We start from the raw sequence: 17,593 nt of genomic DNA, 5'->3' as shown, positions 1-17,593 counted from the left end.
ACCTGATCCGTAATTATGGATGAAAACTACGGTTGTGTCCATGGGGCCTAAGTTATGTCTCTGTTCTCACAGCTGAAGGTTTGCTACAGTTGTATCCAGTCTAGTGAAGCTAATCGTCAACAAATCTCTCGCCTGTCCTGATTTACAATGTATCATAGCAGGCAAAATATATCAGCCTGGAGTTCAATCTGTTTAGGCGCAACTGCGACGCATGCAGCGCTATTTTGTCCGGTTAAATGACGGACACCACGACGAAAAATCAAATGGACCCTAATATAGTCAATGGAGGCGCCGTTAGTGTCCGTCACGCGATGGATTCGTCTCTTCCGTCATTTTCATTGTTCTGCTCCTATGACGGAGCAGAACGATGAAAAAGGAATACGCAGATGTGAACAGAGCCCTATTAGTGATCTGCGTTATATCCAGAGGCTTAAACATTGGCGGCTGAAAAATTGTCCCGATATTGTCCAACTGACACCAGTGCACAGCTGACTAGGAGATATTAACACGCAGCATTAAAAATCCATGTCAATTTTTGTTTTTTTACTTGTAATTCTTGTTGTGGTTTTTCCCACAATGGCGTTTTTAACTAAACCCTTACAAGAGTTATAAGGGTATGTGCACACACACTAATTACGTCCGTAATTGACGGACGTATTTCGGCCGCAAGTAGTGGACCGAACACAGTGCAGGGAGCCGGGCTCCTAGCATCATACTTATGTACGATGCTAGGAGTCCCTGCCTCTCCGTGGAATTACTGTCCTGTACTGAAAACATGATTACAGTACGGGACAGTTGTCCGGCAGCGAGGCAGGGACTCCTAGCATCGTACATAAGTATGATGCTAGGAGCCCGGCTCCCTGCACTGAGTTCGGTCCGGTACTTGCGGCCGAAATACGTCCGTCAATTACGGACGTAATTAGTGTGTGTGCACATACCCTTACTGTTACGAGCCCTGCACCTGTGTCATTCGGACAAGATCAGGCCCCTGGATGTAAACTAGAATGTTTCCATTCCCTGACAGCAAGCAGAGATTTTGAAAAAGGTGACGATTTGAAACACAATAGAACTTTTTAATTCCAAAACAAGGGCATTTGGGACAATGATGTGTTTAAAAGTAAGTTATGTCACCCAAAATGAAGGAAACTTAAGGGAATAAGATACTGATTTCAAAATCCTTTCCGAACCAGGCCCCTCCCAGCAGCGAGAAGAAAGACCTGGCCCTTTAACAAGATACGCCCCGCAAACGAAGCACGTTCTGATGACGTCAGCGTCCTACTACCCGGAAGTGATTTTCCTCTGCGCGAATAAGTGTCCGCTATTGAGCGCCGAATTCTTGATTGTCCTCCATGTTGTCGGAGTCCTGTGGCCGTAAACACCTAACGGATTATCTCTTACAAAATGGCGCCGGCGCGAGAGACAATGGGACGTCGCTGATATTATCTTGTAGGTGTTCGGAGCTGTGTGGTGGTGGGAAGCTGCAAATTGAGGAAACGCATTCACATTTGTGTCTGCAGCTTATAAAGGTGAGTTGTTGAGGTCCTGGGTACTTGGCTGTCTGTTGTTGCTATGGTGATATGTAGGGCCTGTCGTTATCACTAATCTTAGCTGATAACGGTTACAGTGTATGTAACATGGCTGCCTGTGCAGAGCGTTGCACATTTCTAAACATACGTAATGCAATGTGCATGTTACTTGAGTCATGGGACGTATTCGCCGTTCATATCACGTGATGACCTTCAATACGATCTCATTTGCGTGTTTAATAAAGATGTCGGCCTTCAACTTCATGTAAACTCTACGACTGCGAGGACGAGTCATTCAGGGCGACTTTGCGGCTAGTGGTCACGTGATCGCATCGTCCAATGACTATAGATGTACGGAAATGGCATAAATAGCTATTACATAATATATATAAGCCGCACTAATGCCATTGGATGGTGCAGACATGTGACTATGTCACATGACTGATGGCTCTGTAGTCACCATGGCTGTATTGTTTGTATAAGTCCTCGGCTTTGAGGTGGACCGGGACAGATTTTTTAATTACAACCTATGGGTAAGTTGATTCTTTTCCTCTGTGTCGCAGGTTTCTGGACTTAGTTTAATATGTCGTGGAACCCCTTTAAATACGATTTGTGTCACATGATTCGACTTTTACACTATTCAAATCACATGGTGCGACAGTGTTCAGATGCTTGACTTTCTTTGAAAAGATGGCGGCTGGGTGGTGGATCCCTAAGAGCGGGGGGCATGTGCCAGTATCGCCAGGGGGCCATGGCCAGTGTGGCTAAGCAACAGCCACTATCTGCTAATAATTAAAGTTTTTTTTCACTCACTGAAGAGATCTATTCAAATCAGATGGCATAAACTATACATGTCTGATGGGCGTAGGTCTGGCCGCGGGGACCCCCACTGATCATAATAGGGATCTGTGCCCACTGTAACCAACAGAGAGGTGGCGGTCACTCATAGTGTATGGGAGATATAGAAACGGCCATCGGGCATGGAGACTGGACTCCCCAGTTCAGTCTTAGCTGTCGGACCCCCGCAGTCATAAATCCAATTGACGTACCATAATTGTCTGAGGATTAAAGTGGTTGTATGAGATATTTTCTATGGGCTTGTATTCAATTGAATTGGGGCTGAGATGTAATACCAGAAGCGGCCCATAAAAAAAGTGGCGCTGTTTCTGTGGGAGGAAAAACCCCAGCCCTTTAAGGACATCTGGACGTCATTTTTAGTCACAACTTCTCCGTGGCCGAGTAGCGCGCACATTGTATAGAACGCTTCATCATGTCACTTATTTCTCATACAATATTATATTCACCTCATATCAAATTTTTTTTTTTCAAGGGTTAAAAAATCGACACAGACGACAAGATGAGGAGAAAAAAGGATCTCACAAATATGTGCAATGTAAGTACCACAGCCGAGAGCCGGGCGATTGTGACCTGAACCCATCTCCAGAACGGGCTCCCCTAAACACCCCGTTCTAGCTTTTTGTGCCCTCGCTGGCTCCTGGCCACTTCCTGACTATATGGTCGGGAGGTACGGAAACAGCGTAGCTCAGCGACGCTGTTTTCTTCTTTATGGTCAGAAATCAGCCGGAACACAAAGAGGTAGAACGGGGTTTAGGGACCCCGTTCTATTGTACCTCCCCACACGGAATGCTCCCTATAGTGCCGCCCCACACAGTAGAATGCCCCTATAGTGTTCCCTACATAGAATAATGACCTAATAGTGCTTCCACACACAGTGTTATGCCCGCATGGTGCCCCTTACTGTATATTGCCCCTACACAGTAGAATGACCCTGTAACTGCTCCCCACACAGTATAATGCCCCTATATCTGCCCTCCATACCCAGTATAATGCCTCATAGTGCCTAATAAAAAGAATAAGATAAATACTCGCCTAACCCTGTTCCCTCTGGGTCTATGCAGTGTGTGGCGCGGCGCTGACTTCTCCCTGCTCCACCATTGGATTCATCTGTATCTGCGTCCTCAGAACGCAGATACGCTTGAAACTGGACATAATCGAACGGAAAAAGCTGAAATGTCCAATATGACGTTGGTTATTTGCGCTGAATTTCACTTTTATTTAGATGAACTGCCCCACCAGTGCCGACCCTGTGTATTTATTGATCGGGTCACCCCTTTGTATAGAGGATCGGTCATATAGAAGACTATTTGATCTGACTGGACCCACAAGTAAACTGCAATGAACCCCAGACATTTTGTGCTATCCGATGATTTAAAGGGATTTTCCACTTTTATGTAAACAAACCTATAGACAACCCCTCTTAATATAGGTGTGATGATAGTGGATCCCCCATTCGGCACTTATATTAGATAGAGGGGAGATCCACCATGGGCAAGGACGATGGTTCCAACCTGGCCATGGGTGTATCTCTCCACATACCTCATAGGCTGAATCTGTACAATCATCGCTCTCCTATGTTAACTGGCATTTTTTTTTTTTTTTTTGCAGCTCTGCGGCGCACACTTCAACTCTGAAAAAGATCTAGCCACACACTACACCATGCCGTTCCACAAATTCATGATGGTGAGTGATCTTAAAGGGGCAGTGCTCCTATGTCCGAAGATATCATCTGTGATCTGGGGACCCAATGATCGCTACAAGGGATCCGCTGCGCTCCTCTAATCACTGCTGCTGGCCTGATAGAAATGTATGGGGTTGAGCGATCGTAGTAATGAGCGCTCCCTCGTCCCCATACTAGTTCCTTGTGAATGAGCGCCGATCATCGAGCTGTCTCGTTGATCGGCGCTCGTTTACACAGCCCACGTCGGGCCGCGTAAGAGGACCCTAAGTTTTATGTCATTCTCTATAATGATCCATAAGATTTGATAATCCAGAATCCATCAGGTTCTGTTAATGCCGTATTACTGGAATTGCCCTGTGTGATGACGTCATGCCATGTTTCTCATTTCTGTTCTATAGTTGACAAGGCGATCGCAACTTCTTTACATGGGAGACGCGAAGACGCTGAGTGAGCAGATCATAAAAACTGGCAGGAAGGAACCTTTAATTGGTAAGAGAGTCCAAATGCTGTTTTAGGCATCTTTAAAGGGGTTTTTACCCACCATAAACCTTTATGGCGTATCTCTAGGATAGTCGGACACCCACCCGTTATACTAGAGAGACACCATAATTGTTAAAGGGGTTTTCCAGACTTTAACCCCTTAGTGACAACCAATGTGCCTTTTCACGGCGGTCACTAAGGTGCCTTTTACAGCGGCCGAGTTTAGGTCCTGCATGGGTGTCCCGTGCAGACTGGAGCCAGAGCTCGGCTGCCTGGTGACAGCCGAGCTCCTGCTCCAATGGTAGCGATCGAAGTTTACGTCGATCGCGGCCGTTTAACCCGTTAAATGGCGTGGTCAATTATGACCGCAGCATTTAAGTCCTTTACAGAGGGAAGGAGCTCCGTCTCCCACCCATCAGTGGCCCGCAAATGCAATTGTGGGCCTACGATGGGGTGCCACGTAAGCCTGGGGCCTGATAAAGGCCCCCAGGTCTGCCCTGGGTATATACATATTAGGACGTGCTGGAGCATTATAGCAGCGATCAAAAGATCGCACAGTGAAGTCCCTTAGTGGGACTAAAAAAAAAAAGTGATAAATGTGAAATCAAAATTGTTAATAAAGATTACAGTAAAAAAAAAAATATATATTTTTTTTTCCATAAAAAAGTGGATTTATTTTGTCCAAGTGTAAAAAAAAATAATTAAATAAAACTACACCTATATGGTATCGCAGCGACTGTAAAGACCCAAACGATAAAGTTAACATGTAACTTAAACCGCAAGGTGAACGCCATAAAAAAAACAATGGCGAAATTGCTTTTTTTCCATTCCCCCCCCCCCCCCCCAGAAAAGTCCTAAAAGTTAAATGTCAGAAGTTTGTTAAACATTTAGCTACGCTTTAATCCAAAAATGATATGTACCCCAAAATGGTGCCATCAAAAAAGTACAACTAACCCCTCAAAAAAACAAGTTCTCAAACAGCGATGTCGACAAAAAAATAAAAAGTTAGAGCTTTTTGAATGTGACTATAGAAAAACGAAAAAAAATAATTGCTTGGTCATTGGGGTTTAAAATAGGCTGGTCACTAAGGGGTAAAAAAATGAATGGCCTATCGTAGACCATCAATACTAGATCGGTGGCGGTGCAACTCTTAACCCCCGTGCCGATCAGCTCTTTGAAGTGGCAACAGCGCCGCAGTCTCTTCATTGTTTACATTTCGGCTTGTGCTAGCAGGCGCCAGCCTAAAACCAGATCTAAACCGCGAAGAGCTGACCGCGCTCACGTGACCACCCCTGCCATGTCATACAGCTGATCTGGGGGTGCTGAGAGTCCTAAGGATTGGCCATCAATTTTTAACAATAGGATAGGTGATCATTTTATGATCACCGGGGTGGTCCTGAAACCCCAGATCCTTCTCGTGGCACCCCCGGCGGTGAGGAGCTGGATTGGAGTGGCGGTGGAGCATGTGCCCGCCTCTCCATTCACTGTCTGAGAATGACGGAAACAGCGGGTCCGGGTGTCTGACCTCCACTGATCATATACTGATGACCTATCCTGTGGATAGGTCACCCGTATGAAAAACTGCCCTGTGCCAGGACAACCCCTTACAAGTAGTTTTGTGCTTACCCTATTGAATTGGTCCACGTGATGTGGATGAGGGACCCCTCTCATGGACCAGCAGTCTGATACCCAACCACTCCTTCACGATTGTGTAGTCAGGGGTGACGGGAACTAATCCTGTAAATGTAATATTAAAGTTATTTTTTATTTTTTTTGCCAGGTCTTGAGTACATCTATGAATATGCAGAAGATAGCGAAGGCGTCATCATGTACGAATGCAAATTGTGTGAATCTGCCTACAAAGCAAACGCCATTTTTTTTCACATTGTTGGAACTCCGCACAGAGTATTGTACCTGGTAAGTTCAGCATCTGGAAACCTTGTCGAACTCGCGGATTCTGATCCTATTTGCCAACAGGCAGACGCTTCATTAGAGAGGTTTTCGGGAAAGCATTTTACCATTTCCTTATTCTTCCCTCAAGAATTTTCCCTCAAAATGTAAGTCAACTTTTAAAAATGTTGTGACGTGTCAGAAGTTTTTGGATCGGCGGGGGTCCGTGCACTGTGACACCCACTGATCGCTAAAATGAAGCGGGTGAGCGCTGTGCTGCTTAGTTTCTGATCGTCTTTCCTCGGAGCGGGGCACGGATTCGTAGACTTTCTATTGAGCTCCTAGGAAAGGCGATCAGAAACGAAGCAGCACAGCACTTACCTGAGCGCTTCTGCCGCTTAGTTTTAGCGATCGGTGGGGGTCTCAGTGCTCGGACCCCCGCCTATCAAAACTTCTGACATGTCACTATGACAGGTCAAACGTTTTTTAAAAGTTTAGTTACCCTTTAAGATAAGTCATTGAATCCTCTCAAGTTGTTATAAAATCTATGGAGAGATATTTTCTGGTATCTCTTTCTGGGAAAGCTGGGTTACAGCTAGTATGGACATCACCCATAGAGGCGGTTACCCAGCTTTCCCAAACACCTTAACGACCGCCCACCGTCTTTTGACGGCAGGCAGTGCAGGTCCTTGGTCTACAGTGACGTCTTTTGGCGCCGCTGTGGAAGAGGCTCCTGTGAGCGCTCATCCTCTAAGCAGGAGCTGTAACTTACAGCTCCTGATCTTAGAGCAGCCTCCTGAACACAGCTGGGGTTGGAAAACATTCGGACCCCAGCTGTTTAACCCTTTGATTGCCGCGGTCCGCAAACCGCGGCAAGATCAAAGTGAACTCCCCGCTTTGATCTCGTCATCGGAAACCCGGTGACGTGATCAAACACCTGGGAATCCCTCTGTAGTCAGCCCTGGGGACCTATAAAGGACCCCAGGGCTGTCTGTTGAGTAAGCCTGCTGTTCGGGCACACTCTACGATGTCATAGTGACACAATATGATGCATTAGCATACAGGAGTATGCGAATACATTACAAGTAAAAAATAAAGTTATAAATAAAGTTATCCCTTAATGGGATTACAAAAAAAAGTAACAAAAAAAAATAAGTCATTATTTTGCATAAAATATATTTTATTGCCCCTACACTAAATAAAAACAAAAAACCTACACATATTGGGTATCTAAACGACCGTAATAACCTGAAGAATTAATCTAACGTGTTATTTAGCGTGAAACGTGAACGGGATAAAAAATAAACAAGAAAAACGATGCCGAGAATCGCGTTTTCTTATATTCGCGCCGTAAAAATATTTTTTTTCTGCCTCCAAACTATGAAAAAATAGTAATACAAATTCTCTCGCATAACACAAGGTCTCATACGTCACACGGCCATGAAAAAATAAACCAGTTATGGCCGCCGAAATGCAGAGAGGTAAAAACGGAAAAATGAGGCTGGTCGTTAAGACCTTTTCAGGCCCGGTCACTAAGGGGTTAACAGTAATCTGACCTCTTTAGATTGTGGAAGATCTATCACTATGTTACTAGGCAGATTTTCCGAGGTCTGGAAACACTGGGTAATAACCCCTGGGGGGCGCCACCTCGGTATCGGGTACCTGTTATATAAGATTTGGCGGGTAACTTGTAACGCTGTGTTGTCTTTCAGACGAAGCATCACCCCATCATGGGAATCGAGGCTGGATTTGAAGTGCACCAACAAATTCAATACAGAAAACTAGCCAACAATGTCCTCGCCATCGAGCTAACTCACGGAAGAAAGAAAATCAATGTAAGAGTTCCTCCTGGCAGACATCGAGAACTTGTGTTTCTTGCTGACAATATTGATCAGGCAGTCCGCATATCATTTCTTGTCCATGTTAATATATCTTTAATCGCTTCACTTACGCTGAGCTCTTTGCTTTGCAGCATATTTGCTGAACTCATGGCTTTATTTTAGGGAATTCCACGTATAGCAATTCCCCTACACACGTCGGTTATCAGAATCCCTCCCTTTATATCGTACCGTCAGCTCCCCTGATATGTCTTGTCAAGTAAATATAGTCCCCAAATAAGTTACAATTCTGGAGAATCTTTTCTTTAAAAAAAAAAAAATTGTGTTCCATTCCTCTGTTAGTCCTCCTGGAAATGTATTAATATATGTAGGACTGTGAACCGCGGAAACCCTGACCTGTCTGATGATTTAAGAGCACCCGTTTATCCTGTGTATGTGTTTTTATACCGTAGGTCGTGAATGAGGTCTATGTTCCCAAACCGAGCATCTCTGAATACAGTGATTCAGAAACCGTTCCTGAGGGTAAGTTTCAAATGTAGGGGTTTGCGCCCTCTCCTGGTGAGTCCATGTATCATTTTCTCTCTCACTAAAACTCATATGGTGACTGTGGCTGATCCGTCATTCACACGTACAGGCTGGGTGAAGTTGAAGTTTAACCCCTTAACCACCTAGGACAAATGTTACGTAACGGTCTGGTGCGAGATTAGCGGCAGGATTGACAGTTTAACCCTTTAGGTGACACGATCGTGGGTAGCCATGGCAGTGGGACGACTAACAAAGGACCCCAGGCTGTATGCCTATTCGGCCGCGATGAGATATTTTTTACATTGTATCCGATATTCCCTGATGCAATAAAATTCCATAAAGGTGCAAGAGTTGCCGGATTATCGAACTTCCGGACTATTGGACTGTTAGATACAATTTTAGCATATGCATACATGGCCGGCTTGAAGCCACCAGAGTGAGATCCACTGCTTGATAGTAGCTCCCGGATCTAATTAACAAAGAGGGGGTCTCGAGCAGGGAAACCCCCCTCAGTGACATCAATATATCCTAATAGGATGAATGGACAGGTTGTCGTCCTAATGGGACAACCCCTTTGTTTGACATAAGAAGCTTCTTTTTTTCCCCTCCTTTTTAAAGCGACCCTCCGGTCCCGGGACAAGGTTTTAAATCTGATGGTGTATATGGGGTAATAAAATCTGATGCCCTCCATTTGTGCCGTTGATCCGCCGTTTTGGAGTCCCCTCTGTGATGTTCAAAAATGGCCGCAGCGCTTCCTAGACTACGAGTCTGATACACTCCCGCTGTTCTCGGATTGGCCAGAGCTGCTCACGTGAGCAGTTCTGGCCAATCTGTGAACAGAGGGATTGCCTTACTCGGTCTGAGAAGCGCTACGCCCATTTGGAGAGAACACAGAGGGCAGAGGGGGGTACCTGGGTGGCATCAGGTATTATTACCCCGTATACCCATCACATTTATAACTTTGTCCTGAAACCGGAGGGTCGCGTTAATACTCTGGTTGGTTCTTTAAATATGGGCATGGAAGTGAAGCCACCAGAAATCTACACAAGCTGGCATCCATGTCTGTATAGTGGAGGGCATGGTGATGGAGAAACACAATGGGGCAGATTTATTAAGACGGGCGTTTCGTACACCAGTCTTTATTTAAAGATCGTTGGAGTAAGATCACTTGTGACCGTAGACTGGCATAAGTTTGTCGGGCCACGCCCTTTTGCTAAGCCCCGCCCACATTTTTGGAAAGTCCGCGTTAAAGGACAAAAGTCGCAAATTTCCCCCGTTTCACTGTAAATATCTTCTATAGATGCGCCTGACAAAGCACAGCAAAGCAGTTCTGCCAGCAAGGACCAAGGTAAATCAAAGAAAGTTCGCAGATCCCGAGTCCGGAAACGTAGAGGCGCAGACCGATCTCAACGAAGGTCCGATAGCGATGATAGCGATTCCCGATCCAGGCAACGCGATCGTGGATCTCGACGTGACAGTAGAGATGCGCCAAGATCCCGGCTTCGAGATCGCGACGATGATTTCGATGCAAGGTCATTGCACCGTGACAGTAGGGACAATGCACATGTTCAAGGAGCGGATGATGCCCAATCCAGGAGCCATGGCAGCAGTGAAGTGCCAAAATACCAGCAAGACACCCTAGCAGGCATGCCAATGCCATACAGCACTGGAGGTGGCGCACAAATGTTGCCTGACACTAGAGTTGGCGCTTCAGCTCAGCGTATTATTGGCAATGTCCCTCCGTATCAACAAGATCGCCCATTTCAGCACGCCATGGTCCCTCCTTCTCAGCTGGTTGGTGGTCCGATATCTCAAGACGCCTTCCAAGATAAAGATTTTAGATCCGTAAACCGCGATCATGGTAAAGGTTCCTCCGCTGCTGGCGACTCCAAGGGCCAGAATAAGAGGCGCAACCGCTCTCCAGGTGGGCGCAGTAGTACGCAGAGACGCGGATCAAGGTTTGCAGAGAACTGTAGTGATCTTGACGTGCGCTCGGTGTTGCCCGATGGAGGCGTCTCGTTCAGAGGTAAACTTGTCTTTGATTGTTTTGTATCGGCTGCTTCGTGATTGGCTGGGTGACAACCGATACAGATATCTGGGGTTCTCGCTTTCCTAGACCTTGTGTGGCAAATCTTAATTTTGCAGAGATTCCGGCAGGGAATGTATCACTTCATAACTAGCCAGATTTGCCATTCAGGACTATTGGGAAGTTGGGTGACCCCCCCCCCCCTGTTGAAAGCCGATCGGAAACAGTGACACAGTACTCACCTGAGTTGTTTTAGTGATCGGTGGGGTCTCCGTGCTCGGACCCCCACCGATCAAAACTTCTGACATGTCACTATGACTTGTTAAAAGTTTTTTCAAAGTTTAGTTACCCTTTAATAACCGCCCTAATGGTTGTCAACATTGTGACTATAACACTAATAACACTTTAGGGGTGAATTCTTGTATCTGTAATATTTGGGTGCAGGACGTACGATAGTATTAATGTCACCTGGGAATAGAATAGGACTGAGTATACTGTACGTTATGAACACATGTATTATATTCTATCATTACAGAACTGAAGGCCGTTCATGAAGGAAAAATGCCAGAAGGTTTCAGGTTAGTATTGAGGGTATAGTCTAGGCGATCACTAGAGGGCGCTGTTGCACCTCAGTTAGGTGGTAGGTTTACATGTGGGCACTGCTAGTCGGTGGAGTGCAGTGCATTGATGCCATCTTGTCTAGGCCTGGGGAATCACGGTATTGGTTTGTGTAGTGCCTAGTGCTTTACATAAGTGTCCATAAAATTGTGGCTTCCCACACGTCTTCCAAACATAATGGGGGATTTGCTATTTGACTTTTTTTTTGTCTTTTCAAAAACTTTATTTGAACTTTTTTAATTTTTTTTATTTTTTTAGTCCCACTAGGGGACTTCACCATGCGATCTTCTGATCGCAGATATAATGCTTTGGTTTACTTAGTATACCAAAGCATTATTGCCTGACCATGTAAAAGTGACAGGCAATCTATTAGGCCATGCCTCTGGCACGGACTAATAGGCATATAGCCAGGGCAGGCTTGGGGTCCTTTGTTAGGCCGCCTGCTTCCATGGCAAACCGTCGGCGGCCGTCGATTTCGGGCCCCTAATGGATGACAGAGGGAGCTCCCTCCTTCTGTCAAAAGATTTAATGCTGTGGTCCGTGGCATTTAAGGAGTTAAACGGCTGTCGGAGCAGGAGCCCGGCCGGGGTCCCACGGTGATTGTGCCGGCACAGCTTCTGCACGTCATAATTCGGGTGGGTGCCCCTTCTCATGATGTGCTTGTACGTGAAAATGTGGGAAGGAGTTAAAAGGGTTGTCCAGGATTTGAAAAACATGGCTGCTTTTATCCAAAAACCGCGCCGCACCTGTCAATGGGTTGTCTGGTATTGAAGTGAATGGGGCTGAGCTGTAAGACACCCACAGTCAGCGGACAGGGGTTGTGCTGTTTATGGAAGAAAGCCGCCGTGTTTTTCTAATCTTGGACAATCCCTTTAAGCAACTGCCGAATATGCACCGCCATCTGGAGGCAGCCATTTTTCTGAGCCCCAATTTTCTCAAATGTATTAGTTCGGCCATGGCGTACATATTCGCTATTGAACCCTCAAAAAATATTCATGGATTTATTTCTTTTTCAGCAGTGAAAATCTTCCCCTTTGTAAAAAGAAGAAGCAGGTGAGCCACAGAGTGAAGCGGATAAACCACGTGACCGCTCTGGTGTTCAAAGTGGCGGCCGATTGACTGTGTTGTTTGTTTTTCAGGATAAGGAGTGTGACAGCGACATGGAAGTGTGCAGCATGGTATGAGATGAATGTTTATTCTATAACCCTATACAATGCATATATGGTATATAAAAGGCTCTCCCTATTAAAGGGGTATTCCCAACTTATAAAGTGATCGCTAGGATATGCCATCACTTTTTGATCAGTGGTGGTCCGACCTGATTTAGCATCCCCCTTCTATGTTTTCCCTGCACAGCGGTGCTCCCAGCCAGCCCCGTTCACTTTAATGGGGCCGTTCTGCAGCACCATGTACATGGGGTGGCCGGGGCACTGCTGTGCAGGAAAAAATAGTAATAAATCGGCTATGCCGGCAACTTTTTCAGGATCGGTGTGAGCCCCAGAGGTCGGACCTCCACCATTCATAAAGTGAATAGACAACATTGTTTATATGGTGATGTCAAATTGATAATAAAAATGTCCATCTTTCCCCCCCCAGGAGTTTAGCGACACTGATCCGGATGATTTCTGGTGCAATGAGGAGCTGTTTGATTTTTTGGTAAGGTTATTCGACAATGGCTTGTGACAGACATTACTCATTTTTGAAGAGAACCGCAACGCTCTGGCCAGGGAGTCCGCTCCTAAAGTCACCGCCTATATATGGACCGTGATGTCAGGTGCTCCTACAGTCCCAGAGTCCCCGGCCAGAGCGTATGGACCGTGACGTTAGGAGCTTGGTAATGTGAGAATCCCTGGCCAGACCGCCAGCAACGCTCTGGGTAGGCATTCCGCTCGATCCCCGAGGTATATGTGTAACGTACACCTTTTATATATGTCAATTGTCCTGCCATGTAATTCAGGTAATGCTGCCCCCGCCATGTCCTTTAGGTCTTTTTAGGGTCGTGTAATCGGTGGTGGTCCCAGCGATCAGACAATGATCCCCTATCCTATAGGATTCTGGGACAACCCCTTTAAATGGGTTTTCCAGCCACTAAAAATTGATGGCCATCAATAGCTGATGGGTCGGGGAGTGTCCGCCGGTCAGCTGTTTTGAAGGGGAAGCGGCGATCGTACGAGCGCTGCTTCCCCTTCATTTCTTCTTGCTCGCTGTGAATCGTCGACACGCATTTCGCGGTGATTCACAGGTATTGCAGCCTCTTCTCCCATTCAATTCAATGGGAGAAGACTAATGCCTGTGAATCGCCTGACCCATCATCTATCCCAAGGATAGGCCATCAATTTTTAGTGGCTGGAAAATCCCTTTAATGCTATGGATTTCAGGAGCACCGGGGGGATTGCTATGGATTTCAGGAGCACCGGGGGGATTGCTATGGATTTCAGGAGCACCGGGGGGATTGCTATGGATTTCAGGAGCACCGGGGGGATTGCTATGGATTTCAGGAGCACCGGGGGGATTGACAAGTAGTGAGTACTATCTGGGGATTCTTCTCTTTTCACTTTACTTCCCTTCACTCGCTCTCTTTTAGAAAACCTACCACGTTGAAGATGAAAAAGGAGTTCAGTATGTCATGGAATCCGTAAAGCAGATGTCTGAGGCTCTTCTACGTTACAGGACACGTATGGAGCAATTGAAGATGCGGATTACAGAGGAGAAAACTAGGCTGGAAGCAGAGAAGAAGGTAAGTGTCCTGCTAGAAAATCCAGAGGATTCTGGAGTGAGGGACCTTCAAGCTGTCCTGAAGATGAGGGACCTTCTTGTTCCTTCTCGGGTCCCTTCTTGGCTATAGTTCGTGTAGTCACCCCCTCCCCCTCCTCGTTCTTTTCTTTCGGCTTCTAAGAAACCTCCTTTTAGGAGTGGCCACCAAACGAAGCCCACAAGAGAGGAGAATGTTATGGCTGCAAGAGGTCCTATACTTAATGTGTGCCCCATATGGGCCCCATCGTTCTGGTGCCAGTGCTTAAACTATGCCATAATGCTCTATGGGGTATAGATGAAGATGACATTTACTGGCAGCCATCACAAGGTCCTGAAAGGGTTAGCCCAGGGCTCAATTGATGGCCTGTTGAATGATCGTTATGATTCTCGTGAGTCTGACCACATGGGGCCCCTACTGGTAAACAGAATGAAGGGTCACTCTGGCCCCTTTAAGCCGAGTTCAGACCAGGCAGATTTGCCGAGGATTTTTGGTGCGGATATGATACTTAACGGAGCATGGAAATCAGAGCGTGCTCATTCTTTTGCGGAAATGCCGCAGTGCTAACGTAAATCTGGGAAAAAGGGTTGTCCAAAGTGAACGCCCCCGTTAAGTAATTATCAAATCGTCAATGTAAGTGGCACCGGTAGTACAACTTTGCTTTACGGTACTGCTGAACTGCGCCCCAAGTTTCTATATAACCAGCTTTATTTTGTATCCTAGGCATTTTTAGAGATTAAGAAACGAAAAGAGATCGCAATAGCTGGAGGACAATCCAGCAAAAATCAAGGTAAGGCGCTCGTTGTATAGAGATTTCATGTCCAATGGCACAGACCTGCGAGGAGAAATGTATGGAAGGCCGATTAATGCGCCTGCTGGGCTTGTGGGAAATGTTTCTCTACCACATGGGACAGGGCCGCTGGAACTCTCAGGAAACTCCCTGGCCATCGATATCCTAGAGTTAAGGTTGGTCCCCCTCCCCCACTGTCCTCCATTGGCATGAGACCTTCCTCTACGGGGGCACCCAATTCGAGTACAGACGGACCATGCCACGGCCGTCGCTTACATTAATCACCGGGGCGGCACTGGTAGCAGAGCGGTCATGAAGAAAGCAGCCCAGATCCTCTACTGGGCAGAACATTATGTCCCAGCCATCTCGGCAGATTACCTCATCTCAACGTCCTCAGCCCCAAATTTTTTCAACGGTTGGGCACTCCAGACGGCCTGAACGCGGGGCTGCTCCTCAGTTCCCTGATGGGTCAGATCTCCTCTTGCCTCAAAGTCCCATGTCAGGGGTAGTTTACTCAGTTATCCTATACATAACTCCGGTGCACCCCTGGAACCTCAAACCAGTATTGGCTGCTCTTCAGTCTCCGCCTTGAGCCCTTCAGAGACGTCTCCTTATGTTTCACCTCCTAGAAGGTCGCTTTTCTAGTTGCAGTGACCTCTACCAGACAGGTCTCCGAGTGGTCGCTCTCCTTTTCTGATTCTCCACCAGGATAAGCTGGTTTTACACCTGGTTCCCTACTTCCAAAGGTTGTTCTCGCTTTCCTAAGAGGTCGCACTTCCATCCTTCTGTCCCTCGCCTTTCTCACCCCAGAGAGCGGTCTCGCCACAAGCTGGATTTTGTGAGTGCAATCCACCTGTACCTGGCGGTCACCTCACCTTAGTGTTTATACCCTCTCTATCATTCCGGGCAATCGACGTAAGCGGTATGTGTGAGAGACGGGCACTCCTGTAGGGATCACGGCACATTCTACCTGTTCGGCGGTGGTTTTTTGGGCACTGCACCATCAGTCTTCAGCCCTCTAGGTTCTACAGGGTGCACACCTTTTTCATCAATGGATCTTTTTGGTCGTAAGGTGTTACAGGCAGGGGTGGCTTAGTCTTCGAGCATTTTTTTTTTTCCCTCTCTAGGGACTGTTTTTGGGCGTGCCATGGTGTCTCCCAATAAATCGACCGAGAATTTTTTGTGAATCTCTTTCTTGGAGTCTTCATTTTGGGACACAGCACCCGCTCATTGAATTCTGAAGTCTTCTGTTGTCCCCTTTGACCATGTTCTTATTTTGTTCCTTGGTTATCTTACATCGTTTTTGTTGGTGCTTCTCCTACCGCTGAGATACAAACAATACCTCTGTGGCTGTAGGCTGGGTATAGCCTGCACGGGGGGAGGTCGTGTACATTAACACGAACGTGGCCAACCTCGGACGTGAAAAACTGCAGTTTTTCACGTCCACGATGCACCAGTGCGGGACGTGCTCTCACGGATCCCTCATAGACTAGAGTCTATGGAGGGATTCATGAAGCGCAAAAAAATATGGGGTAAAAAGCGGGCATCTCTCTGTCTGTCTGTCTCTCTTCTCTCTGTCTCTCTCTCTGTCTCTCTCTCTGTCTCTCTCTCTGTCTCTCTCTCTGTCTCTCTCTCTGTCTCTCTCTCTGTCTCTCTCTCTGTCTCTCTTCTCTCCTCTCCTCTCCTCTCCTCTCTCTCTTCTCTCCTCTCTCTTCTCTCTCTTCTCTCTCTTCTCTCTCTTCTCTCTTTTCTCTCTCTCTCTTCTCTCTCTCTTTTCTCTCTCTCTCTTCTCTCTCTCTCTCTCTCTCTTTCTCTCTTCTCTCTTCTCTCTCTCTCTTTCTCTCTCTCTTTTCTCTCTCTCTTTTCTCTCTCTCTTTTCTCTCTCTCTTTTCTCTCTCTCTTTTCTCTCTCTCTTTTCTCTCTCTCTTTTCTCTCTCTCTTTTCTCTCTCTCTTTTCTCTCTCTCTTTTCTCTCTCTCTTTTCTCTCTCTCTTTTCTCTCTCTCTTTTCTCTCTCTCTTTTCTCTCTCTCTTTTCTCTCTCTCTTTTCTCTCTCTCTTTTCTCTCTCTCTTTTCTCTCTTCTCATCCAAATACCATTAATATGTATTTCTTTATAAAGCTGCAGCAGCCGAGAGGGGTAAACCGACTCCACAAGGGACCGGCACGCAGCAGGCGCCCGTGGCCGGTATACCGCCAGTAGTTCAGCCGGCTGGTCAGAATCCTCCAGGTAACTATATAGTAATGAAGTGGTTTTCTCGGTTGTACATATACTGAGTAACGTTGTATTGTAAGATGAAATGCACAGTACTGGGCTTAGCCATTCAGTAACATAGATCGCTTTTTACCTGCAGGGACTGTCAACCAACCTCCGCCGGTGACCAGCTCCCAGATGGCGCTCGCGTCCGGTCTTCAACAACTTGTTCAGAGGCCTCTAGGTAACTATGAAATGAATGAAGACATTTCTGCGGTGGCGAATATTCTCAGTAATGATCCAATTTCGCGACCGCACTATACTCCGCGGATTTAGAGCATTGTATGTGTTTTGATATTTAAAGGGATATTCACATCTCAGACATTTTGATATGTCCGATCGATGCGGGTCCTACCCAC

The 17,593-nt window shown here is 46.5% G+C and overlaps 1 protein-coding gene across 2 annotated transcripts in view; it reads left to right on the top strand.

The window, feature by feature from the left end:
- The first annotated feature begins 1,285 nt into the window (after positions 1-1,285).
- Positions 1,286-17,593, top strand: part of LOC142665173 (uncharacterized) — a 30,601-nt gene continuing 14,293 nt past the window's right edge. Inside the window, exons 1-16 of one of the 2 annotated variants that reach the window (XM_075844745.1) lie at positions 1,286-1,526; positions 2,857-2,919; positions 3,993-4,067; positions 4,464-4,554; positions 6,326-6,462; positions 8,148-8,270; positions 8,726-8,795; positions 10,099-10,824; positions 11,360-11,402; positions 12,459-12,495; positions 12,582-12,620; positions 13,039-13,098; positions 14,027-14,179; positions 14,918-14,984; positions 17,103-17,210; positions 17,335-17,418. In XM_075844745.1, coding sequence (XP_075700860.1) covers positions 2,884-2,919; positions 3,993-4,067; positions 4,464-4,554; positions 6,326-6,462; positions 8,148-8,270; positions 8,726-8,795; positions 10,099-10,824; positions 11,360-11,402; positions 12,459-12,495; positions 12,582-12,620; positions 13,039-13,098; positions 14,027-14,179; positions 14,918-14,984; positions 17,103-17,210; positions 17,335-17,418 — 1,849 coding nt within the window. In that variant the 5' untranslated portion in view covers positions 1,286-1,526; positions 2,857-2,883. The remainder of the gene's footprint in view (positions 1,527-2,856; positions 2,920-3,992; positions 4,068-4,463; positions 4,555-6,325; positions 6,463-8,147; positions 8,271-8,725; positions 8,796-10,098; positions 10,825-11,359; positions 11,403-12,458; positions 12,496-12,581; positions 12,621-13,038; positions 13,099-14,026; positions 14,180-14,917; positions 14,985-17,102; positions 17,211-17,334; positions 17,419-17,593) is intronic. The other variant, XM_075844744.1, reaches the window with a different exon arrangement.

Source organism: Rhinoderma darwinii, chromosome 12, assembly GCF_050947455.1.
Source record: "Rhinoderma darwinii isolate aRhiDar2 chromosome 12, aRhiDar2.hap1, whole genome shotgun sequence".
Taxonomy (NCBI): Eukaryota; Metazoa; Chordata; class Amphibia; order Anura; family Rhinodermatidae; genus Rhinoderma; species Rhinoderma darwinii.
Note: the sequence above shows the minus strand (reverse complement) of the source record. Positions and strands in the feature narration are given on the sequence as shown.